Source organism: Mirounga leonina, unplaced genomic scaffold (assembly GCF_011800145.1).
Source record: "Mirounga leonina isolate KUSES-001 unplaced genomic scaffold, KU_Mleo_1.0 Mir_176, whole genome shotgun sequence".
Lineage (NCBI taxonomy): Eukaryota > Metazoa > Chordata > Mammalia > Carnivora > Phocidae > Mirounga > Mirounga leonina.
Genome location: NW_023270454.1, coordinates 35,814,341 through 35,842,252, shown reverse-complemented (window position 1 = coordinate 35,842,252; position 27,912 = coordinate 35,814,341). Strand labels below are relative to the sequence as shown.

The following is a 27,912-nucleotide window of genomic DNA, read 5'->3' as shown; positions in this document are numbered from 1 at the left end:
GACATATTAGATTTGAAGTGCCTATTTAAAAATCAAGTAGAAATGCTGATTAAGCAGTTGAATGTGAGCTGGAGTTCAGGAGAATAACCAGGCTGGAGATATGTTTGGAGTCATCAGCATATAAATGATATTTAAAGACACAGATTGGTTGAAATTACCAAGGGAATGAGTATATCTAGAGAAGAAATTCAAAAATTTTCGGCCAGACTTCTATGAGCACTGAGGGCCCCAAGACTCTTAGTGGGACTAAAAATATTGTTAGAGTTTAAAGGGTGATCTGGTTGGATGGTAGTGCTCTTCAAAGTCAGGTTTTGGAAAAATTTCAAAGGTATAACTATCAGAGAATATATGTAGTATGATGGAAGGCAAAATCATTGGACGAAAAGAGCTCAAGGAATGGAGAAGCCAATGAATCAGACCGCTTATTGGACACCAAAATCACAGTTCTTACAAGACTAGCACTAGAGAAAGTCACAAGGACCCAGGGGCTAAATTCTTTAAGATATGAGAGAATGGATACAAATCAACAGACTAAGAAGAAGAGATAATGGAAGATATCCTTTGATGACATGGGATTCAAAGCTGGGTGTGTTAGAGAAAGGGAGAACGGTCTGGAAACAGTATGAGGAATAAGGAGGTCACTTCCCCATCTCCAATCCCAGATGGGTGAGGCATGGGAGAGGAGACCATCACCACTTGAGAGCGCAGCAGAGGAAGAAATGTCCTCAGGGCTGGAGACAGAGCATAGATTTCAGTAAGACCAAGAGGTGAAGGGAACACTTAGCAGAGGGTAAAGATTTAGGGTTTTTGCTGGTTACTGGCCATGAGTTCAGGGAGAACAGTAAACATGTTTTAAGAGCAAAAAAGGTAAGGGATAAGATCACAAAAAAAGGCATACAGAGTTAGAGAGATTTCCTTGGTCAACAATTTTGGAGAGAGATTTTAATATCTAAGAAGCAGCCACACAGGAAAAGGAAATTTTCTAACCTTTCATTCCTTTCATTGAAGGCAGTCATTCTTTCCTCAAAGATTATAGATGATGCAAATATAACCCAGAGAATTGAACGGATTCACACCAAGCCACACAACAGAGTTGGATCTCATGTAGAGCAAGGTGGGCTTTTTGGAACCATTCCCTTCTTCCCAGAACTTTATATTGAAAAATCCTATTAAAGAATTCCTACCATGGGCCTATTCCCTTAGAATCATAAAAATGGAGAAAAAGCTTTGAAATTACTGGTGAAGGGGGTGCCTGAGGAATATCAGTTTCAGTGTGACCTACCAAATTTATTGAAATAGCAGAGTAAACAGGCAGATTCAAGGTCTAGAACAGGATGCCAACAACGACAATGACAAAAATAGCTGAATGCAGGAAAGGCCACAGTGACTGTGTTTATACAATAACAATAAACCTCACTTCCTGAGTTCTGTGCCATGATAGTTTAAGTTAGTGTGGTACAGAGGTTTGTCTTGTGCTTCTAGTAATACATCCTTTAGGATCGGTCACTGAACGTTTTCAAGTCTATTATGTTTTACTATTTACACGTTTTCAAGTCTATTATGTTTTACTATTTACATCTAGGGAACTGAGGCTAATAGTCAAAGCTCAATTTTATTAAGCACCAGGATGTAATGTAATCTAAAAATTTTGAGGTTGGTACTATGATTATTCCCCCATTTAATCAATGAGGAAACTGAGTCATGGAGTGATTAAGTAACTTAGATGAGGTTTCCCAGCTAGAAACTGGCAGAGTCAGAATTCTAACCTCATTAGAATGACTAGAATAACTTCAGTGCCTGCACTACTGTGCTATATAGGAGTCCCCTTTATCTGCACTTTCACTTTCTGTGGTTTCAGTTATCTGCAGTCAACCAGGATCCGGAAGCAGATGATCCTCCTTCTGACATACGGTCAGAAGGTCAATAGAAGCCTAACGCTGTATCATGATGCCTACGTTATTCATCTCACTTCCTTGCATCAGTAGGCATTTTATCACCTCACATCATCACAGGAAAAAGGTGAGTACAGTACAATAAGATATTTTGAGAGAGAGACCACATTCACATAATTTGTATTACAGTATATTGTTATAATTGTTCTGTTATTATTAGTTGTTAATCTCTTATTGTGCCTAATGTATAAATTAAACTTTACCAGAGGTATGTATGTATAGGAAAACACATACTATATATAGGGTTCGGTACTGTCTGCAGTTTCAGGCATCCACTGGGGGTTTTGGAACATCTTAACCTTCAGATAAAGGGGGACTACTGTACCACTTTAAAAGTCAAGGCTTCAAGTAGTATAAAGTATATACATTTATATGTAATATAACATAATTATTATATATCATATATAATAATATATATAGGTCAAATGAATAGAAATCATGACTTTGTCTTAACTCCCATGTTCTAATCTCCTTTCCTTTTTCCTTTAATAAGAATAATTCATTTATTCTAAAAAAGAATTGGGCAATTTTAATTTAAGGGCCCAGTAAATTACCATACACCCCTGAGAAAACCACAAGATCTGCATTCCCTCACAATTTAAGCTACATTCTCTTATTAAATAGACCTCAGTGACTGTTTCAGACATTCAGTGAAGCTGTAGCTTACTAAACAGTGTTAATAATGGTGTGGAGAAAAAGCTTTGTCGGATAAATTTGTAGATTAAAGCCATAAAATGAACTAAAAAATTAACATGAATTCTAAAAAGTATTCGTAAAGTATTCATCATTTTCACCCAAGACACAAAAGCAGGACCACACCTAGGTTATTCAAAAAGAAAATCAACATCTTTCATATTTCTCTAATAGCTTACATAAAGTAAGTTGCTGGCCACAAGACTTCAGATATTTCTGTTCTCATTAAAAAAAAAATGTTGCTATTATAAAAGAGTGGTTTGGCTGAAAACAAAGCAAAATAAAACAATACTTCATATACCACAAAGCAATGATGAAATTCCCATTCTTATTTGATTAAAAGTACATTTCGTTTTAAGGAAAAAAGAACAGCTACCCTATAGCATTTGGAAATAATATTTTTATTGAAATTTTTTACACTTTCAGCATGTTCAACCTTCCAACTCCCCATGAAGTTATATGAGTATTGAGAGACTCATATCATAAAACTAATAATCTGTCCAACAATTTGGTTTTAAAGCATATAAGCTAAATGTATAACCTTTTACTTATTTTTATGGTATCTCTGGAGTCTAAACATAATCAGTGTAAACCAGAATTGTTAAAAAAAAAAAAAGGGTCCAGTGCCATTCTTTTGCATGTTTATATTCGTTGTTGTTTTTGTATTTTACTTACTTCCCAAATTCAGTTTTCTTTTAGCAGTTATCAAATTTTAGCCTACTATGCACAAACAGACACACAGATACATAGAAATATATTCCATTTGGGGGACTTCTTTTAATTTGTCTTCATTTATTCATTCATTCAACAAATGTTTATTAATGCCTAATGTGTGCCTATCCCTGTGATAACTACAAGGAGACTTTAGCTTCTATGAAGCTATGCCTCTATTAGTAAATAGTTCAGATATTTCAGGAGAACATTTTTGCATGGACAGAACATTTAGCAAATCTCAGAACACATCCTGTAGGTGACTGCCCCATTCTGCTGGCCTTCTACTCACAGTTTCACAATAATCTGCAGCTAGTAACTGAGATTCTCTCAACGAATGTTTTAGAAAGATTTTCTGTCTTTTCTTTAGCATTAAACAAACAGTGGTCAAGCCCCTGTACGGTAAGCTCCATGTATATGGAAAATGACTTAAATTTCTACATTCGGAGTAAAGCCATGAGAATTACTGAACCCTCCAATGAGCTTAGAGCCAGCTCTGTGAGGGTGCCTCTAAATAAATGTGATTTATCTGAGTTCAACGGTATTTGAAAAGAGAGGCTTTTATCAATGCTTAGGACGATTGTGAATAAACTCTAAATGTCACAGAACTTTCACTTATGAGGTAGTTAAAGGCTGCAAACCTCAGCTTTCAGGATTATCAGATTTCAAGTTTATTATCTATTAAAACTATTTCACCCATTAGATCCTATGCTTTACGAAGAATTTTTGACAGCATTTACTTCTTCATATACATATTCAATTCTAGACTCAATTGAGACCCACCCATTATTTATACTACCTCGGGCCTAAACTATCTAATCAAGCCTGAAAAGAATTCAAGCTATGGATCAATTCAACATTCAAAAATTTTAAGCATTTACATGTGTTCGAGATTCTGACATTATATTCACAATATTAAAAGTTTTGGTGAATATTGGTTGGATTAATGAAAATGTGTTACTTGAGCCTCCATCTGATGCTTGAATTCCTTTTAAAATAATACACACAGCGAAATGCTGGTAAAATTGTAGTTGGATAAAGGAAATTTTATGCAAGTGCCTTAAGAACTTGAGGAGTTTCTTCTGCAAATTTTCAAAATTTTTTTCCAAAATCAGTCAAAGTCCCACTCTACAAAAAGAGTTTTCTCTTAATGACAGCCTGAAGCTCAAGAACATGAGTAATAAGTTAAAATGAGGAAAACTACAAAATAGTTTGAATCAATAGCCCCCTAGGTCTTCAAGTAACTCACCAAGTTCCAAAGAATTTCTCAATCACACTTACAGGACTTTAAAGAATTATCTATATTTTCTTTTGAAGAATTATGTATTTTTTAAACAACAATAACTGAACTATAGAGAGGCCTTTTAAATTATAAGAATTTAAACTTATAATTTCTTAAAGCCTTTAATATTCACACATGTTAAAAACATCCAATCTCGTAAGTTCTAATAAAAGAGCTGAAAATGAGTTATTAGTAGTTGTTTCTGAAATCTCTTTATCTTTTGACATGGTATTGAAAGGAAATACTAGCTGTTTGACACTACATTTTAAGAATGCAAAAATAATGAAAATCATTGTGTTGCTATTAACACTAATGCAATGAGACTCACCATATTCTTCCAGAAGCCCCATGGAAGAGGAGGTCATGGGTTGTAAGGGCAAGCCAAAGTTGATGATGGGGGTGGCAAATGGTGAGACCAATGATCTGTTTCCAAAACATAAAGTTAGAGCTTTGAGTGATTTATAGTCCCTATTTTGTAATACAGACTTTCTAAACCAATGTTATAGGACTAGATGCTAATCACAGAGAGGAAACCACTTGTCTTCTATCAATAGAGACTGAACATGTTGTACTCTCAGTGCTCTGCAGAGTAAGAGGCATGCAGTAGGCCCTCTATAAACGTTATTGAAAGCATATAAATATTTATATATCATTATATTATATAATAAATGTATAATATGTACTGAATGAAGACAAAATAATACCAAATTTTGCTGGCTCTGAGCATGGATAACAAACAGGAACATTTGCTTTCTAAATGAAAACAAAAATCAGAAAAATGAACAAGCATCATATCTATTTCTTCTCTGTTTTGCAAGATTTTAAGTAACATGTTTTCCTATCGTGACTTGGCGAACTTCAACCAAGTCAGCTGAATCAAAAACTATGCACCATGCAGAAATTTTAGAAAATGTACATAAGCAAAAGGAAGAAAATAAAAATGACCCCTAATTCACCACCCTAATATTTTAGTCATAATTTTAACCCTTAAATGCTTCCTAGGGGCCAGGCACTATTCTAAGCCCCATCTGTGTCTTACTACATTTAATCCTCACAATACTCTGAGTTTTTACTATTATTACACCCATTTTATAAATGAAGACACTAAGACAATTAGGGGTTAAGTAGTATATAGTTCAAATTATCCCAGCTAGAAATGGGTGGAGCCAGGATTTGAATCCAAGCAGTGGGACCTCAAGAACTAAACTCCTTATTACTATTTTCTACTAACTCCATTTGTCATAATTAACATGTGTAATATATAACCTTCTCTATGTTTACGTGCACATAAAATGTACATGAACATTTTAGCCTATTTTTTGCACTTAATATCGTGAATATCTTTATTTGTAAATGTACAAAGATGTACATTGTCATTTTGACCCCTTACAGAGATTTCCACTGTATGGATTTAACATACTGATGGTTTATTTACCAATCTTCTTTTGCTGGATATCTGGGTTTCTTCTACTTTTTTGGTATTTATAAACAAGGATGAAAATCTATGAATATTCATGTTTGTGAACCTGTCCAATTCTTTATCATAAATGCCTAGAAATGCAATTGCCAATTAAAACGTTATATAAATGTTATAGAAATTTTTAGGATTTTAAAACATTTTGCTCATCAGAAAACTAGGGTCTATGAGGGAAGAGTCTGTGGCTGTTCTGTTCAGAGTTCTACATTTGGCATAGAGTAGACACTCTATAAGTAGTAAATAATGACTGACTTACAGGATCTATTAGTCTAGCTGTTACTCATGTGGTCATACCCATGCAGTTCTCCAAAGAACTGAGGTATGGCTAGTATGACAAAATGTTATTGTCAAGGGAAAATATAAAAGGCTTGAGTATACAATCAGCTTTGCAAAACTCCATTTCAAATTCTAGAATTTATTTGTATGTCACCAAGAATGGAGCCATGATACACTGATCAATCACAGTTTTATTTGCTCTTTTCCATCTTACCCATGGTTAAATATTTAAGTCTCCAAATTAGGACTATTAATTGCATTGTTCATGATTCCTATTAATGAAAAATTTTAACAGAAGTAGACCACAATTCATCCACTTAAGCAAAATATTTTACAAACATTCAGGTGAAATGGCAGGGTCATTTTAACATGAATGTGAAATGCGATGAGAGATTCTATCATTATTTTAAAATCTCATTTTATTTTTTATGTTATCTTAATCACCATACATTACATCATTAGTTTCTGATGTAGTGTTCCATGATTCATTGTTTGCGTATAACACCCAGTGCTCCATGCAGAACATGCCCTCTTTAATACCCATCACCAGGCTAACCCATCCTCCCATCCTCCTCCCCTCTAGAACCCTCAGTTTGTTTTTCGGAGTCCATCATCTCTCATGGTTCATCTCCCCCTCTGATTCCCCCCCCCCTCGTTCTTCCCCTCCTGCTAACTTCTTCTTCTTTTTTTTTTAACATATAATGTATTATTTCTTTCAGAGGTACAGATCTGTGATAAAACAGTCTTGCACAATTCACAGCGCTCACCATAGCACATACCCTCCCCAATGTCTATCACCCAGCTGCCCCAGCCCTCCCACCCCGCACCAATCCAGCAAACCTCAGTTTGATTCCTGAGATTAAGAATTCCTCATATCAGTGAGGTCATATGATACATGTCTTTCTCTGACTTACTTCATTCAGCATAACACTCTCCAGTTCCATCCATGTCATTGCAAATGGCAAGATTTCATTCCTTTTGATGGCTGCATAATATTCCATTGTACATATATACCACCTCTTCTTTATCCATTCATCTGTTGATGGACATCTTGGCTCTTTCCACAGTTTGGCTATTGTGGACATTGCTGCTATAAACACTGGGGTGCACATACCCCTTCGGATCCCTACATTTGTATCTTTGGGGTAAATACCCAGTAGTGCAATTGCTGGATCGTATGATAGTGCTATTTTCAACTTTTTGAGGAACCTCCATACTGTTTTCCAGAGTGGCTGCAGCAGCTTGCATTCCCACCAACAGTGTAGGAGGGTTCCCCTTTCTCTGCATCCCCGCCAACATCTGTCATTTCCTGACTTGTTAATTTTAGCCATTCTGACTGGTGTGAGGTGGTATCTCATTCAGGTTTTGATTTGGATTTCCGTGATGCCGAGCGATGTTGAGCACTTTTTCAATGGTCTGTTGGCCATTTGGATATCTTCTTTGGAAAAATGTCTGTTCACGTCTTCTGCCCATTTCTTGATTGGATTATTTGTTCTTTGGGTGTTGAGTTTAAGAAGTTCTTTATAGATTTTGGATACTAGCCCTTTATCTGATATGTCATTTGCAAATATCTTCTCCCATTCTGTCAGTTGTCTTTTGGTTTTGTTGGCTGTTTCTTTTGCTGTGCAAAAGCTTTTTATCTTGATGAAGTGCCAATAGTTCATTTTTGCCCTTGCTTCCCTTGCCTTTGGCGATGTTTCTAGGAAGAAGTTGCCGTGGCTGAGGTCGAAGAGGATGCTGCCTGTGTTCTCCTTTAGGATTTTGATGGACTCCTGTCTCACATTTAGGTCTTTCAACCACTTTGAGTCTATTTTTGTGTGTACTGAAAGGAAATGGTCTAGTTTCATTCTTCTGCATGTGGCTGTGCAATTTTCCCAACACCATTTGTTGAAGAGAATGTCTTTTTTCCATTGGACATTCCTTCCTGCTTTGTCAAAGATTAGTTGACCATAGAGTTGAGGGTGATTTCTGGGCTCTCTATTCTGTCCCACTGATCTATGTGTCTGTTATTGTGCCAATACCATACTGTCTTGATGATTACAGCTTTGTAATAGAGCTTGAAGTCTAGAATTGTGATGCCACCAGCTTTGCTGTTCTTTTTCAACATTCCACTGGCTATTCAGGGTCTTGTCTGGTTCCATACAAATTTTAGGATTATTTGTTCCATTTCTTTGAAAAAATTGGATGGTATTTTGATGGGGATTGCATTGAATGTGTAGAATGCTCTAGGTAGCATTGACATCTTCACAATATTTGTTCTTCCAATCCATGAGCATGGAACGGTTTTCCATTTCTTTGTGTCTTCCTCAATTTCTTTCATGAGTATTTTATAGTTTTCTGAGTACAGATTCTTTGCCTCTTTGCTTAGATTTATTCCTAGGTATCTTATGGTTTGAGGTGCAATTGTAAATGGGATCGACTCCTTAATTTCTTTCTTCTGTCTTCTTGTTGGTGTATAGGAATGCCACTGACTTCTGTGCATTGATTTTATATCCTGCCACTTTACTGAATTCCTGTATGATTTCTAGCAGTTTTGGGGTGGAGTCTTTGGGGTTTTCCACATAAAGTATCATATCATCTGCAAAGAATGAGAGTTTGACTTCTTCCTTGCCGATTTGGATGCCTTTTATTTCTTTTTGGTGTCTGATTGCTGTGGCTAGGACTTCTAATACTATGTTGAATAGCAGCGGTGATAGTGGACATCCCTGCCGCGTTCCTGACCTTAGGGGGAAAGCTCTCAGTTTTTCCCCATTGAGAATGATATTCACTGTGGGTTTTTCAAAGATGGCTTTTATGATATTGAGGTATGTACCCTCTATCTCCATATTCTGAAGAGTTTTGATCAAGAAAGGATGCTGTACTTTGTCGAAGCTTTTTAGGCAACTGTTGAGAGGATCATATGGTTCTTGTTCTTTCTTTTATTAATGTATTGGATCACATTGATTGATTTGCGGATGTTGAACCAACCTTGCAGCCCAGGGATAAATCCCACTTGGTCGTGGTGAATAATCCTTTTAATGTACAGTTGGATCCTATTGGCTAGTATTTTGGTGAGAATTTTTGCATCCATGTTCATCAAGGATATTGGCCTGTAGTTCTCCTTTTTGATGAGGTCTTTGTTTGGTTTGGGGATCAAGGTAATGGTGACCTCATAAAATGAGTTTGGAAGTTTTCCTTCCATTTCTATTTCTTGGAATAGTTTCAGAAGAATAGGTATTAATTCTCCTTTAAATGTTTGGTAGAATTCCCCTGGGAAGCCATCTGGCCCTGGGCTTTTGTTTGTTGGGAGATTTTTGATAACTGCTTCAATTTCCTTAGTGGTTATAGGTCTGTTTAGGTTTTCTATTTCTTCCTGGTTCAGTTTTGGTAGTTGATACATCTCTAAAAATGCATCCATTTCTTCCAGATTATCTAATTTGCTGGCGTAGAGTTGCTCATAATATGTTCTTATAATTGTATTGCTTTGGTGTTGGTTGTGATCTCTCCTCTTTCATTCATGATTTTGTTGATTTGAGTCATTTCTCTTTTCTTTTTGATAAGTCTGGCCAGGGGTTTATCAATCTTGTTAATTCTTTCAAAGAACCAGCTCCTAGTTTTGTTGATCTGTCCTACTGTTCTTATGGTTTCTATTTCATTGATTTCTGCTCTGATCTTTTTGATTTCTCTTCTCCTGCTGGGTTTAGGCTTCATTTGCTGTTCTTTCTCCAGCTCCTTTAAGTGTAGGGTTAGGTTGTGTATTTGAGACCTTTCTTGTTTCTTGAGAAAGGTTTGCATTGCTATATACTTTCCTCTTAGGACTGCCTTTGCTGCATCCCAAAGATTTTGAATAGTTGTTTTTTCATTTTCATTGGTTTCCATGAATTTTTTTAATTCTTCTTTAATTTCCTGGTTGACCCATTCATTCTTTAGTAGGATGCTCTTTAGCCTCCACGTACTTCAGTTCTTTCCGACTTTCCTCTTGTGACTGAGTTCTAGTTTCAAAGCATTGTGGTCTGAAAATATGCAGGGAATGATCCCAATCCTTTGGTACCAGTTGAAACCTGATTTGTGACCTAAGATGTGATCTATTCTGGAGAATGTTCCATGGGCACTCGAGAAGAATGTGTATTCTGTTGCTTTGGGATGGAATGTTCTGAATATATTTATGAAGTCCATTTGGTCCAGTGTGTCATTTAAAGTCTTTATTTCCTTGTTGATCTTTTGCTTAGATGATCTGTCCATTTCAGTGAGGGGGATGTTAAAGTCCCCCACTATTATTGTATTGTTGTTGATGTGTTTCTTTGCTTTTGTTATTAATTGCCTTATATAATTGGCTGCTCCCATGTTAGGGGCATAGATATTTACAATTGTTAGATCTTCTTGTTGGATAGATCCTTTAAGTACGATATAGTGTCCTTCCTCATCTCTTATTACAGTCTTTGGTTTAAAATCTAATTTGTCTGATATAAGGATTGCCACCCCAGCTTTCTTTTGGTGTCCATAGCATGGTAAATGGTTTTCCACCCCTTCACTTTCAATCTGGGGGTGTCTTTGGGTCTAAAATGAGTCTCTTGCAGACAGCATATCGATGGGTCTTGTTTTTTTTATTCTATCTGATAGCCTGTGTCTTTTGATTGGGGCATTTAGCCCATTTACATTCAGGGCAACTATTGAAAGATATCAGTTTAGTGCCACTGTATTGCCTGTAAGGTGACTGTTACTGTATATTGTCTGTGTTCCTTTCTGCTCTATGTTGCTTTTAGGCTCTGTCTTTGCTTAGAGGACCCCTTTCAATATTTCATTTAGGGCTGGTTTTGTGTTTGCAAATTCCTTTAGTTTTTGTTTGTCCTGGAAGCTTTTTTCTCTCCTTCAATTTTCAATGACAGCCTAGCTGGATATAGTATTCTTGGCTGCATATTTTTCTCATTTAGTGCTCTGAAGATATCATGCCAGTCCTTTCTGGCCTGCCAGGTCTCTGTGGATAGGTCCGTTGCCAATCTAATGTTTCTACCATTATGGGTTACAGATCTCTTCTCCCGAGCTGCATTCAGGATTTTCTCTTTGTCTCTGAGACTCGTAAGTTTTACTCTTAGATGTTGGGGTGTTACCTATTTTTATTGATTTTGAAAGGGGTTCTGTGCCTTCTGGATTTTGATGCCTGTTTCCTTCCCCAAATTAGGGAAGTTCTCTGCTATAATTTGCTCCAATATATCTCCTGCCCCTCCCTCTCTTTCTTTTTCTTCTGGGATCCCAATTATTCTAATGTTGTTTCGTCTTATGGTATCGCTTATCTCTCGAATTCTGCCCTCGTGATCCAGTAGTTGTTTATCTCTCTTTTTCTCAGCTTCTTTATTTTCCTTCATTTGGTCTTCTTTATCACTAATTCTCTCTTCTGCCTCATTTATCCTAGCAGTTAGAGCCTCCATTTTTTATTGCACCTCATTAATAGCCTTTTTGATTTCGACTTGGTTAGATTTTAGTTCTTTTATTTCTCCAGAAAGGGTTTCCCTAATAACTTCCACATTTTTTTCAAGCCCAGCTACTATCTTTAAAATCATCAGTCTGAACTCTAGTTCCGACATCGTACTAACATCCATATTGATTAGGTCCCTGGCAGTTGGTACTGCCTCTTGCTCTTTTTGTTGAGGTGATATTTTTCCGTCTTGTCATTTTGTCCACAGAAGAATAGATGAATGAGAGAACAAAATGCTAACAGGGTAACAATGTCCCCAGAAAACATACACTAAACAAATCAGAAAAGACCTGAAACTGGGGGAAAAGAAAGGGAAAGAAAGAAAAAAAAAAAGAAAAAGAAAAAGATAAAAACAAACAAAAACAAAACAAAAGAAAAAACAGAATATGATCAAATATGATCAGGCTGGTGCATAGATCAGTGCCACACACTAGATTTAGGCATATTTTGGTCTGTTAGAAGAAAGTGCCTTCCAAAATTTTAAAGGAAGTAAAACTTATATATGTACAAAATAAGGGTTAATACGGTGAAGGGATGGAATATGACTGTAAAGATGAAAATTATAAAAGATTTTATAAAAGGAATTGATAAGAAGTTGGTTGAAAAAAGAAAGAAGAGGATTTAAAAAAAAAGGGGAGAGAATGTGATCAGGCAGGAGACTAGAACAAACATACTAGAGATTTAGGGTATATTTTGATCTGATAAAAGAAACTATATCTCAAAATTTTAAAGGGAGAACAACTTATATATATATACCAAAAATAAGGGTAACTACTACGAAGGGATAGAATATGACTCTAAAAATGAAAAATAAAAAGGACTTTTTAACAAAGGGATCAATAAGATGTTGGTTGAAAAAGGGAAAAAGAAAAATTCAAAAAAAGAAAAAGAAAGAAAAAGAAAATTTTAAAAATTAACTTTGAAAGACTAAAGAATCATGGTAAAAAAGCCATAGATTCTATGTGCAGTATTCCCCTAGCACTGGAGTTCTGCCATTCTCATTGATTGGTAAACTTGGCTTGGCTGGCTGTTCTTGCTGATCTTCGGGGGAGGGGCCTGTTGCCGTGGTTCCCAAATGTCTTTGCCGGAGGTGGAATTGCCCCGCCCTTGCCCATCCGGGCCAAGTAATCTGCTCGGTTTGCTCTCGGGAGCTTTTGTTCCCTGCGAGCTTTCCGTACAGCTTTGGAGGACGAAAGTGAAAATGGCAGCCTCCCAGTCTGTGCCCCAGAGGAGCCAAGAACTCGGGGCCCCACTCCTCAGTGTGCCCTCAGAGAAAAGCAGTCAGTCACTCCCGTCTCCCCAGTCTCTGGCCGCACTCCGTGCTCACCCGGCCTGTGACCGAGCTTTTCTATCTCTGGCACCTGACCCCATGTGGAGTCTCCAAACCCAGCAGATCCCTGCGGTGTGCTCCTGCGCTGCTCCCACTGGGGGAGGAAGGGGATTCTCCCTGGACCTGCCGCTTGTTGGGTCCCTGCTGGAGGAGCAGTGGCCCGACTGTGCCGCGGATCACGGTTTATGGCAACCCCGAGCTGAGAGCCCGTGCCTCGGCTCCATCTCTGCAGCTGGCTTCCCCGCTCCGATACCTGGGAGCTCTGCCGCACTCAGGCACCCCCGGTCTTTCTGTGACCCCGAGGGTCCTGAGACCACACTGTCCCACGAAGGTTCCACCCCCCGCTTAGCCACCGGAGCGACGTCCCACAGCGGAGCAGACTTCTAAAAGTTCCGATTTTGTGCTCCGCTGCTCTATCACTTGCCAGAAGCGGCTGACGGAAGCCCCCTCCCCCCGCCATCTATCCTCCCGAATATCGCCTCGGATTCACTTCTCCGCACGTCCTACCTTCCAGAAAATGGTCGCTTTTCTGTTCAGAGAGTTGTTGCTCTTCTTTTCTTCGATCTCCTGTTGAGTTCGTAGGTGTTCAGAATGGTTTGATCCCTATCTAGCTGAATTCCTGGGACCAGACGAAATCCAGGTCTCCTACACCTCCACCATCTTGCTCCGCCCCCCCATTTTATTGCCTATATACAAACTGTCGTGTAACGCATAAGAAACTACCAATGATCACAAAACTAGGGGATGAAGTCCCGGCTCACTTGCTTGAATTACAGAACGCATTTACAGAAATGCAATTGTCATACCTTCAAATGCACCAAATATTATAAACTAAAAAAAATAGTTCTAATAAATAAGTGCATAGTAAATTAATTTCCTTGATGGAAAATTAACATTCAGAATGCACTCACATTTATCATTATTGTCAAAAAAAGTATGTTAATGTATAATAATCTTTTAAGTTAGAATTCAAAGGTACATTGAAGAACTTCACATCTTTAAACTTAAATTTGAAAATGTAGAACTAGTTGATTTTGTTTTCCCTCCACAAATCAAACATAGAGAAGTCTGGGAAAAGGAAATCATACATTTGTAAGATTATATTTCTTCATGTATTATCCAAGGAAATTTCTTTCATTTTTATGGTCCACCCAAAAATATTATGTGTCACCTTGGAAATTAATATTTTCCCAGGCATCTTCAGGGGAATTGTAAGTAGTTTATACATAGCTTCCTTCACAGGGGTCTATTTGTATTGAACAGAAATTTTCCAAAAGTCTCACAAAGAGTTGGGCAATTCATGCTAATTAGTGCCAGTGCTTGTCTCTGCATTGTTAACCATCCCCTTCCTGATTTCTGATTGATTCTGTTTCCCTTTCTGTTGCTTATATCCTCGTTGCTAAGTTTCTTTTATCATTATTATGTGGTGAACTAGATTTCAATAAAAATTTCACTCTAATGGCATCTTATTTGTCTAGCTAAACACCTGTGTTCTAACACCTTGAGTCGCCATGTCCCAGAACACTGATTTGTCTTCCCTTCTGTATTCCCATCCCACTTCCAACATTAATGAAATGAAGCTAACTGCTAAGGTAGGAAACAAGTTACCGCCATAAGCTAGCTATAAATAAAGACAAAGCAACCCTGGTGGATTGAAGTTCAGGCTTTATGTGCCCCAGGCTGTCACTGGAAGTACACGTTCTTGCTCTTAATTTCAGAGGATGTTGATCTTCCTCATTAAGGAGGACATGTTTTCATTAAAAATGGGATGTTAGGGTGTCAAGAGAACTTTATCTTCCACCAGTTGCAGAAAAAACAATTCTTCGAGAAATACTCAACTCTCTGGAGAAAGACATATTGAAAGATATTCTACCTGATCGGATTTACTATTAATGAGTGCTCCACTTGTCCTTAAGTCATTATTATTCTTTCTTGAATTTTTTGGCCCCATCTCAAATACTGAAAATGGTAGGTTTTCAAATTAGTTCAGTTAATTTTTCCAGTTACTAATAGCTTACTTAAAATTCTAAACTATTTGGTCAAATTGGTCTGCTAACTGCTCTTTTAGCAGTTACCGCTCTGCTAGACCAACCTGGGTCTCAGCTTAAATTAAGTAAAGGCCAAAAGTAAATTTTTAAAAACTGGTAAATTCCCAATACAATCATTTCTTTTCTTTTGCAATTGATATCTTCCCCAACCATGGATAAAACCAAACCCTTAGTCTTAGAACTGTACCTACATTCCATTCTCCCAAATTTGAATATCATATTATAATTAAGCCAAGAACGTGGTTACTTGTCAGCATGAATCTTTTACTGTTAGGCACAGTTCACCAGATAAATGTTGGAAAGTACATGGTTAATAGCCAGGGCAATATTTTCTCAAATTCTTATTACTTACAACTGTGCCAATTACCCCAAATTTCGGACAAGGCTACATTGTGAAGTAATGTAAAACAAGCCACTAAAAAATACATTTTAACTGAGCAGTATTTACATTGTACAAGTATAAATGTTCCTACAAAATGTGCTGGAAGGGCCTTTAAAGGTTCTGTAGCTCTAGGGTCAACAGTTATGTACACAATTGTAAAGTTATCTTGAAGATGATGATGACAGTTAGTGGAACAATTCAGAAAAGTAACTGACCCATCTCCACACACCTTTGGAAAGCAGAAGCAATGCGTAAAGCGCCTATCCTGAAGCTCTGCTCTATAGGATCAGCCTCACCCTCTGTTGGAAAAAGACTAACTTTAAATTATTAAGTTAAAAAAGAAAAATTATAATTTAACTCTGCTCCATAATTGCTGCAGATGAGTTATTAAAATTCCAAACTTATGTAATGTTATCATAAAATATGGCATTTTTCTCAAGAAAGCCACAAATTGGATTTGAGCTTATGCACTGTAAAACCCAGATGGTCTGCTTAACTACTCAGACATCCCCCAGTTCAAAAGTTAATTGAACTGAAAACTAAAATTTTGATAATTGATATGCTTTGAGGGACTCGAGCAGAAGGATAAATTAGCCTCATGCATGGGGTGTTAATAGACTTGGGAAACCATGACAATTGGTCAGGAAATACTGGCACAGTAGAATAAAACTATACATTTTCTATAGGTTATAGCTAATTACACATTACCTGGACTTCCCATGGTGCTGATGCTTTTCTTTCTCCATTTTTTTACCCACTGATTCAATATTAGTCACTATTTTACCCAGTTTGACTTGTTCTGGAATTAAAAAAATAAGTTTTAATTGTATACGATTTGTTTTCAAGTTCTAAGTGCATTTTTTGAATTAAATTGCAAATCACAGATTTTTTAATAACAAGAGATACAATATTTTTCAAACAAATTACTAACACAAAGATACTCTAAAAACACATTTGAGTGGTTTTTTTTTCACCCCTTGCTCCTCAGATGTTTTGCAATTACTAAAATTTAGCACTGAAGGTATAGAGTAAATGAACTGCATATATCAGAAAGGAGATAGCTCCTCGAGAAATGTCTGCAATAGCACAGCACGTACCAATGAATTCCAACAGCCTCATTTATACATATCAGCATTATTATCATCATTATCATCATAATAAGGCTTAGCTTTTATAGGAGAGTCTGCTATTTTAAAATAGTTTAGCAATCATTAGTTAATGTAAATAGGAACACTCATCAACTTGATAGAGTAAAACTGAAGTCCAGGAAAGGCAAAGTTCTGCTTAAAAAAAAAAAATCTAGTTCTTGGAGTCTAGAGAGAAATTTACATAAATATTTTTAAATACCTATTACTTTGTATTTTGTATAGATAATAGAACTAACATAGTTTGAAATATTGTAACAAAATATTAAGTTGATATCTCTAAAGCGCCTTCTAGCTACCACCTCAGGTACGTTAAATATATATTAAAGATACAGGGAACTTATGAAATGAAACCCTCTACTTGGGAAATATTTACAGACTGGTTGGTGTGTCAATGCTAACAAATAGAGGAGCATAGTTGACACATTATGTTAATTTAGATTTAAAACATATAACAGAAAATATAAAAATTTTGGAAAAATGGAAAACAGAATCTTAAAATGTATGGACTATTTATAATATACCAGGGGTATTGTTCAGCATTCCCTGCAAATCATCTCACACTTCAGCCTCAGAACCAGTTCTTGGCATTTTTGTTTGTTTTTGGTGAAGCACAGTGATTACTCTTTTACATGGGAGGAAAGCAGCCTACCCAACATCTGGTAAATTAAAAGGTGCAGAGCCAGGACTCCAACCTGTATCCCTCTGACTTTAAGTTCCTTCATCATTACTGCCCACATGGCTCAGGGGGCCTCAGGTGCTAATCAGGGAAAGAGGGTCATTTCTGCCTCGTTTATTAATTTGGAGGGTGACTATGGAGCTCAAAAGACACTTTAAGTAAAGACACATGCTAGACTGAGAAACATACTAAGATGAAGAAGTAGAGAAGGAATTTATAATTTTGAATCTTAAAAATATTTGCCATATGCTATGTGTGCTAATTGCTGTACCTGGGTTATCATATTTTATTCTCACAAGCACACCATAAATTAGGTTCTGTTATTCTCCCCATCTTACAGATGAGGAAACGGAAGCAGGGAAACAGAGATTAACTTCCCCAAGGTTATATAGCTAGCAGTAGGTAGAGTCAATATTCAAATGCAGGCAGGCAGTCTTTGGAGCCTGCATTGTTAATCGCTATGATACTCAACATGCGTATTTATTTTATTTATTTCAGAAATATCTACTTAGTGAAAATTGTTGTTCTAACTCCTAGAGAGGGGAGATGTAGGCTATACCAATTAATAAAATGTGACTGCCACTCTCAATGGACAGCATGACTAACAGCAAAAATCACTGCAAAAAAGCAAAGAAGAAAAAGGATAGGGAGGAAAGGTCATGAGATGTGTGATCCAGAGATCTAACTTAGAGTGAATTTTACAGTGATGCTAAAGAAAGTAAGTTTGTGTTACTATAATAATTAATAAAGCAAAAGATATGCCCATTTTGTTGGGTGTTTTTTTAAGTTTACTTTTTTTTTTTTTTTTAGTAATCTCTACACCCAATATGGGGCTTGAACCCACAACTCTGAGATCAAGAGTTGCATGCTCCATGAGCCAGTCACGCACCCCTATATGCCCATTTTGAAAAAAATCTGTTAAAAACTTTAGCCATAATCCATTTAAATGTTAAACTAAAAGCCCCCTATGGTAACATTTAACTAAATCATGTTAGGACTGCATCCAAAATAAAAAAATAAGTACAGTTATATCCCTCAAAGAAAAGAGAGATTTCTAGAAAGGCAATTAAAGCATATAAAAAATTCAACATTACTTCTAATTAGTTTACTAAACCTTTGGATGGGGAACCAGGCTATTGTGTGACTTTGCACAAATTATATCATCTCAGAGTTCATAACTATTCCCTTTATGTAAAATCTAGTCTCTAGACCAATTACACCAATTATACCAAACTCTAGAATTCAGTCTGGAATGTAAATTATATATTTGTTTGTTTGTTTTTGTTTTTTCTTTTTTTTATTATGTTATGTTAATCACCATACATTACATCATTAGTTTTTTTTAATTTTTTATTGTTATGTTAATCACCATACATTACATCATAAGTTTTTGATGTAGTGTTCCATGATTCATTGTTTGCGTATAACAGTGCTCCATGCAGTACGTGCCCTCCTTAATACCCATCACCAGGCTAAGCCATCCGCCCACCCCCCTCCCCTCTAGAACCCTCAGTTTGTTTCTCAGAGTCCATAGTCTCTCATGGTTCATCTCCCCCTCTGATTTCCCTCCCTTCATTCTTCCCTTCCTGCTATCTTCTTCTTCTTCTTCTTTTTTTTAACATATAATGTATTATTTCTTTCAGAGGTACAGGTCTGTGATTCAACAGTCTTACACAATTCACAGCGCTCACCATAGCACATACCCTCCCCAATGTCTATCACCCAGCCACCCCATCTGTAAATTATAAATCACCTCTGGTTAGAATAATTGGTAAATAGGAGACAAACAGAGAGCCAGGGAAAAGAAAATGAAGGTAAAACAATAATTATCTGGGGGTTTTTGTATGAAATCAAACACATGGAGCATAAGGCATTAGAACTGCCAACCAAAGGACTCTAGTCCTTCACACTATTTACCACACTTTCCTCAGAATTCAGCTGGAATTGGCCATTCATTCAACTGGAATCAATCAACCATTCTATTTCCATCACTTCTGACTCTTTCACCTGTCTCTTTCGTGGACTCATTTTGCTTAGACCACCTCCAGCTATTGTATATGCCCCACGGCTCTTTCCTTGGCTGCCTTCTACCCTTTACCTAAATGATCTGGTCCATGCCCATGGCTAAACTTATCATCTAAATGCAGATGCCTCACAAAATCTGTATATCTTGCCAAAGCACTCTCAAGTGCCAAATCTGACTAACCAACTATCTCTATGCACACGTCCCAAAGACATCCCAATTACCATTCCTCCCTCACAATTAATGACACTACCCTCCATCCATCTACCTGGAAGTTCCTTATACTCATTCCCCCTCAACCTTCCTCATACAATCAGTCATTAAATCCCTTCCATCCCTTCCCACACAGACTGCCTCAAAGCAGACCTTTATCATCTCTCCTCTGAACACTAACAGCTTCTTCCCTTGAATTCCTGCCTCCAACCATGATACCCTCCAATCCATCCTCCTTACTTTCCATAAGTAATCTCTGATTTTCAAATTATGGGATTTTAAATTATCATTGTCATTGCTTTTAAATTTAATTTCATTGTAATCAGAGAACATGATGTATAATTCTAAATTTTTTGAAGTTTACTGACAGTGTGTAGACAATTTTCATAATGTTCCATATTTGTCTGATTCTCTCATTGTTGTTCTATATTCATCTAATAAATTAAACTTCTTAATGTAGTTGTTCACATCAAATTTTATAACCTTACTGATTTGTATATGCACACACATATATGAATGTACATATACATATATGTATATACATAATTTATTTTTTGCTGGACCATTTAAAAGTCAGCTACAAACAGTATGACATTCCACCTTTAAATATTTCATCACATAGCTCCTAAGAACAAATACACCTCCTACACATTCACTATACTATATGTATAAATACACTCAGAATTTCTAAAATTTACTACAAAAATGTAATATATCTAATTAAAATGTTAAATTAATTAAATGTTTAAATAATATTTTCATATATTGAATTAAATAAAATATATTATTAAATTAATTTCACCTGTTTCTCTTCACTTTTTTTAATGTGGCCACCAGAAAATTTTAAATTATATCTATGGTTTGCATTGTCTTTCAAAGGACAGCACTGGCTAGAACATAATGCCAAAATCAGCCAGTCAGTTCCTGTACCATTTCGACATACCTCCATTAGTCTTTGAACATTCCGTCCTTTCTGCCACAGTAAGAGTTCTAGGCTCACTTTGTCCTTTCTCTGTCCCAGACCTGGAATCAGGTCTCCAGTGATCTCTTCCATAATTACCATTCTCCCCATTCTCTAGTGTTTTTTATTAGAAAACTCTGATTAGATTTGTGTTATAAGTTTGCAATATACTCTCTAGAGCTCTTAATCTTTCATATTGTCCATCTCTTTGTGCTTCCTTTTGTAAATTTCTTAAGATACCCTTTCTAGTTACTGATTCTATCTTCAGCTCTATTAAATCTGTATTTAAAAACTTATTAAATTTCTTATTTAAATTATTATATATTTATTTCTAGAAGTTCCTTAACTGCTTTATCAAATCTTCCTGAACACTTTTATTGTCTTTAGTTCATTTATATTTTTACACTTTACTTTTTAAAGATGTTAAGCTGACTTATTTTCTATTCTGTTCTATCAGACAATTCTATTATCTATGGTCTTTATAAGTCTAATTGCATTTTGGGGGAACTGGAGGGCTAAGTTTCTCACTCAGAGTGACTATTTCTTCATGCATTTAAAAATTTTTTAATGGTAAACTCATATTCCATAAGAATGGTTTTTTTCACTTTGGATTCTCAAGGGTTCTATTTTAAAAACGTGCTTAATGAAGGAATGCCTGATAGATTTTTCCCATTTTGCTAGCCATTCACATTTCAAGACTTAGCTCTTTGGTCTATCTTAACATTGAAACAATTTGCAACACTTGTTGTTTACTTGGCCCACCTTCTCATTATTAGTCTGTAAACTCTGCTAATGATGTGAACGGAATTTACTCCCCTTGAGTCCTCAGCATTTCATTACAGTATTGAACACATTCATCAAACATTTGTTACATGAATCAATAAATAAAATATTAAACATCTCTTATTCAGTTACATAAAATTTTTAATATTACTAGTTTGTGTTTGCCAAGGTAAAGGATTAATTTCTTTCAACTTTTTTCTCCAATATGGTAGACACTATATACGTTCTCCTTCAACTGATCCTCACTTCTCCCCTAACTTTCATAAAGAATCCCTTTTTTCCTCTTCCACAAAAACAAGTAAGCAAGCCCAGGAGCTCTAATTCAGGTGGCTAAAAGCAGCCAAACTTAGTTAAGCTAGACCAATGGAAGTTACGGAACTAGTTTTTTAGAATTTAGAGCTTTAATAGTTCAGAAATTGGGTACTGTACAAGGGAAGGTATTCCCCATCACAGGTGTTTCCTGGCAGAGATTGGACAGGAACTTTCCAGAAAATATTAAGGAATTTTATATCATGAAAGTAGTTGGGCTAGAAGAATGTTAAGGTCTCTTCAACACAGAGACTTAATAATATTAAGAAAGTGCTTCACACAGGCTAAATCCAGATCCTATTTATTCAAAAAATGAGATTTTGGATTTTGTATATTGAGTGATTATAAATGCTTTTCTCACCTTCACTCTTTTTTTTAAGACCCACTATCTAAATTATATTCAATTTCATATGAATTATAATAAAATTTAAAACTTAATGTTGCAAATTTATAGACAGATTCATTAGTCAAGAATGACAGATTGCAATTTACTGACATTTCACATTCTAGTGTGTGGGCTGGGTGGATGTCATATGATTTTCTACTGTTGGAATTTCTAGCACATGTGTGTTATATAGAATGCCAATTCCTCCCTACATTGTGAACTCTTTCATGGTTTCTTGAGGACAGGGATTGTGTTTTTATCCAACATCCACTAATTCAATCATTAATTCAACAAATATTTACCAAGTGCCTCTAATGTGACAGGCAGTCTGCTAGGCACCAGGGATGCAAAACCTAATGTGGGTATTATGAAGGCTATGTCCTAGGGAATTCAGTTAATTCCTGAATTATTAATTATACACTGAATATTATTATATTCAGTGAACATAATAACTGAATAATTAATTATACAAATAATTGAGTAATTCCAAACGCACTATTATGAAAATCTATTTCCATTATCTCATACATTTAAGACAAGGGATTATGAGGCTATTGGTGGACAGTTAAAGGGAAAGATAGAAGTGGAGACAAGATTTCACTGATTTGAAGGAATAAAGTTATGGGAGATATTAAATGTAGACTCTCCCTTTGAAAAGTATGGTTTGAAGGGGAGGAGAGAGGTGAAATGACCATCACAGAAATAAGTTTGAGAAAGAATGTTTTGGTGTCGATATATTTTTAAGATGGAGAGACTTTAGGATGTTTATATATTATTGGAAAGGAGAAGGTAGAAACATAAAATAAATAATATATAATAGATGAGGTAGGTTCCTGGCAGGAAGGGAAGGGATAGGATAGAATTTAGCCATACTCTAGAGAAAATAGGTATTTTCTTCTAAAAGAAAGTGGATGAAGTCTTAGGTGGCTATGAATAAGTTTCTAGAGGGTTCACCATCAAGACCTTTATTTTTTCCATGAAGTAGGAGGCGAGGTCATTTACTGGGAGAGGGGTATAGAAGTTTAGTAAAGAAGTACAGAAAGGGTCTTCAGGAGAATGGCAAAGATTTGAAAGAAACAGTAAGTGGGATAGGTAAACGAACTGACCAAGGTCAAATAAAAGGCTTTAACTTCGATTACCTCTCATGCAGTCATCATCACAGCTATCACTTAAAAACAAAACAAAACCTTCTCTTTGCTTTATAGGAAAATGTTTAAACTGACCATCTACACATACTGTTTGTACTTCCTCACCCCACTTACCCTCCATTCCACTCCCAATATGGTTTTCACAGTCACCGTATCAAGGACACAATGACTTCCGCACTATCACGCCCACTGGATAAATCTCTGTCTGCTTTTTACCGGGCCTTCAGCAATACACAATGGCAATGGTGACTCTCCTGTGAAGGGACTACGTGACACTTTCTTCTGGCTTTGCTCCTATGAAAACCAGGCTGCTCATTTTCAATCTCCTTTGCTGACTCATCCTCTTTTATCAAACCTCTAGAGAATGAAGTGCCTTGGGCATCTATCATAAGCCCTTTTATGTTAACATCACTTGTTCCTTAGGAGACTTCATCCAGTTCCTTGGACAAATTATGTCCACACACCAATGACTAAAACTTTATTCTCTATACCACACCTGTCCTCGAAATTTCACTCATGTATACAATTGTCTCACATGTATACTTGCATGTTAATAAGTATCTCAAATATATTTAACAGAACTCTTGATTTTCTCTCCCAAACTGTTCTTCCTTGCATTTCTCATGTCTGTAAATGATATCATCATACAGCCACCCATTCAAATCAGAAACTCATTACCTATCACTAAGATATATCTCCGATTTGCCCATTTCTCTCCAATTCCATTAATTCCACAACAATTGCCACTATAATGCTGCATTAAAAACCAAACCAAAAATCAGTGGATTACAAGCTTGGAGTTTGCTCACAGTTCCTGGACTTGGCCAGAGCAGCTCTGAGTCAGCTGGCTTAGATGGGCCAGGCTGGAGGGTGCATCTACCTGGGGCACAGTCTTTCCATGGCAGACTGAGGAGTACAGAGACAAGTTAAACCACTAATATATTTAAATGTATTGCTTGCATCATGTCTTCTTACTTTCTGTTGGCCAAAGCAAGTACAGGGTCAATCTCACAATCAGTGGGTCAGGGAAGCATACTCCAATCCAAGGTGGAAAAGAGAGTGCATATGTGTTGAACAATAACCCTATCTAAGCCAACATTATCTTTTGCCTGGACTGAAAAATATCTTTCTGGTTAGTCTATTTCCTTCTAGCCTCTATGACTCCATTTTACAAATAGAGGTCAACATCTCTTATTAAAATGGAAATCTGATCATAACACTTGCCTTAAAACCATTCAATCACTTTCCACCACTCTTAAAACAAAAATCAGTTCCTTGCCATGACCTACAGGGCTGTACATCATCCAATTCCTGGTCATCTCTCTCACATGATTTCACATCGCTATCCTTACTTTCTCTGCCATTACTCTACATCCACAGCGGTTTCCCTTCAGGACCTTCAATAAGTCCATTCCTGTCCCCTCTCAAGGTTTTTTTGTTTTGTTTTGTTTTTTTAAGATTTTATTTATTTATTTGAAAGAGACAGAATGAGAGAGCACATGAGAGGGGGGAGGGTCAGAGGGAGAAGCAGGCTCCCCGCTGAGCAGGGAGCCTGATGCGGGACTCGATCCCGGGACTCCAGGATCATGACCTGAGCCGAAGGCAGTCGCTTAACCAACTGAGCCACCCAGGCGCCCCCCTCTCAAGGTTTTTTGCACTGCCTGGATTTCTCTTCATATTGCCAGTGATGAGCTGCAGCTAGCTTGCACCAGTTTTCAATGGTCAACTGTTAAATCTTTAGAAACTTTTGCAATCCAGATGTTAAACCCTTGGTAGCCTGAAATTAGCTCCAGCGGCAATATTTACACCATGAAAGTCAGGACACGTTATATCGGGCTTTTTTTTTCCCCCATAGTGCCAGTTTACCAGCACACCACTCGCCCTCCTCTCCTTGAGATGGCAGATCAAATATAAGTTCCTCAGAGACGCCTTCATGACATTTGCATCTAAGTGTGTCCCCACAGTCTATTATATCACTCTATTTCCTTCATTGTGATCTTTGTGTTTTGTGATTATCTTATCTGTTTGCATGGTTTTGGCCAATCCTCCCCCAGCTGAATGTAAGCTCCATTTTCACAACTACACCATCAGTGTCAAGAAGAGTGGCTGGCATATAATAGATGCTTAATAAATACTGAATGAATGAATGAATGAATGAATGAATGAATGAATGAATGAATGAACGAACAAACTTTTTTCTGGTATGTTATGAGCTATTAATGAACGGAGACATTTTTATTCCCTTTCTAACTCACACATAGCATTATAAGTCAGAAACTCAATAAATATTAACTGAATAGGGGCGCCTGAGTGGCTCAGCCAGTTAAGCTCAGCTCAGGTCATGATCTTGGGGTCCTGGGATCGAGCCCCCGTGTCAGGATCCCTGCTCAGCAGGGAGTCTACTTGTCCCTCTCCCTCTGTCTCTCCCCCTGCTTGTGCTCTCTCACCTGCTCTCTCTCTCTCAAATAAATAAATAAAATCTTTTTTTAAATGTTACTTGAATAAATGAAATAATTTATCGATGCATCTACTAGGTACAGCTACAATGAATTTTTAGTTAGAAAGGGAAATATGCTAGACAAGTTGTCTGAATACTTCAGATTTCACTATATACCCAACCTCCTGTAGGTATTATTATCCTCAATGTAATACCATTGAACTAATAAGTGGTAACTGACCATCTCCTTCAGCCATGTGCCAGAGACCATGGCAGTTATAAGAAAAGGGGAAAATGTCATCACCACTTTCCAAAAGTTTATATTCTGTTAATCCCACAGTAAAGATATTCATTCATTTATTGAACAAATACCTCAAGTGTCTAGCCTGGCACGTATCAGGTACTCAATAAATGCTGAATGAACAAAGAAAACTCAGCCAGGAACCAAGAGCAGATTGAATTAAATGCAAGAGAATATAAAGTTCTCTATGATGTCAGAAGAAGAATACTGGAAATCAGTACATGTTTTGTCAGTACAATGTAACTCCACTATGAGACCTCAGTGTGTAAAACAATAGTGCAAAATGTACTAAAACAACAAATAGGTAACTATATTCAGAAATCTAAAAATTTAATGTAATAGTAATGAAAAAGAAGACAAAGATTACACAACTCCAATAAAGTTTAGGACAGCTTATTCAAGTATAATCAATTCAATATCTACCAGGTACAAAGTATTTGTTAACTGATACGATGTTTCAGGAATCTGAATCTCATCCTTTAGGTGGATGTGCTGCATTTTTTATAAGGGATCACACAGAGAAGTAGTTAAGAGGGCAGAGAGACTTGAGGGGATATAAATTTGAAATTTATCACCAGTATGACCCTCAGGAAGTTATAGCATGTCTCTGAATTCACCTTCCTCATTTGTAAAAATGGGTATGATGACAATAGGTTACCATGAGGACTGGGTGAATAATACATACAAAGTACTTAGCACGATGCCTGGTACATAGTAAATGCTCAATAAAATTAGTGGTGGTAATGGTTATAACAACGTGACATGGCTTATAATCCCCACAGGAGATGAGGCAGACATATAACATGTTATACAGTGGAGGCTACCTGTGCCATAAAATAAAGTGCTACCAAGATACTATCTCAAGTCTGTAAACTTTTAGGAATAGCACAAATATTGAAAACAAAACACAAAGTCATATTATGCTAAATAAATACTCTTAGGCCTAAAAGTTTTCTATCAAGCATTCATTTCTCTCTCAATCCAGTCAAAAAATACAACAGTACTCATCAAGCCTTTGGCAAATTAGGTAGCATACACTCTTCCCCCAAAAGCAAAATAACGCCAGATATCCCCTAGTGAAAGAGCTGAATTTCTACCAAGTAAACATCACAGCCAAAGGCGTAACAAAATCGCCCAGAAGAAATGTGTTTATTTGATCTTCTTGGGTCACCCTCTCCTGCAAAAAAATAAAACAGATGACTAAACAAAAAACAAACAGCAACAAAAACCAAAGAGGTGGCTCCATTGAAATGACTCTTGCAAACCTGAGCCTTCGTTCAGGCTTACTGGGCTCTGGTCCACCTGATGGAAAAAGACTGGTGTATATCCCTAGTCAGCCCATCTTGATCTTTCCCTTAAACAAAATTAAAACAGGTGTCAGGAGATAATTCTCAACGAATATTTTTCCGTTTGTGCACTGTCAGGGCTCTGAGCAACACATTCTGGCACCTGGGTTAAAGGATACTTGAATGGCAAACAAGCCAGGGAAGTTAAAGACAGAAGCTCAGGAGAGATTTAGAGGCACCTCCCCTCGAGCCATTTATTTACATTCCAAAGAGTAATATATATAGGGACCTTCACTTCACTTCCTTCTCCCAGAATGGATTTACTTAACATTGATAAAGCCTTTGTGCACTTTCTTGTTCTCTTGCACCACCGCCGCTGCCCCGCCCCGCCCCCACCCCGGCCTCTCCAAGGAAGGAAGGGCAAATGTGCCCCCAAATAAGCTCTAAGATTCATAATTTCTAGAGTGCCTCTTCTGTGGTACTAACTCCACTGTACATGAGGCATGGGGAAAGTGAGGTAAGATGTTCTCTGAGCCATTAAAAGTCTGTCTCTGATCCAGAAATCTCACGTTTTTCTTATCAAGATAGATGTGGATGGATGGATGGATGGATGGATGGATGGATGGATGGATGGATGGA

At 36.9% G+C, this 27,912-nt stretch overlaps 1 protein-coding gene across 1 annotated transcript in view; it reads right to left on the bottom strand.

Moving 5' to 3' along the window:
• Window positions 1-27,912, bottom strand: part of IQCM (IQ motif containing M) — a 214,511-nt gene that overhangs the window by 68,822 nt on the left and 117,777 nt on the right. The window contains exons 6-7 of the mRNA XM_035022935.1: window positions 16,312-16,402; window positions 4,967-5,061 (exon numbers count right to left, since the gene is read on the bottom strand). Of these exons, the coding sequence (XP_034878826.1) occupies window positions 4,967-5,061; window positions 16,312-16,402 (186 nt within the window). The remainder of the gene's footprint in view (window positions 1-4,966; window positions 5,062-16,311; window positions 16,403-27,912) is intronic.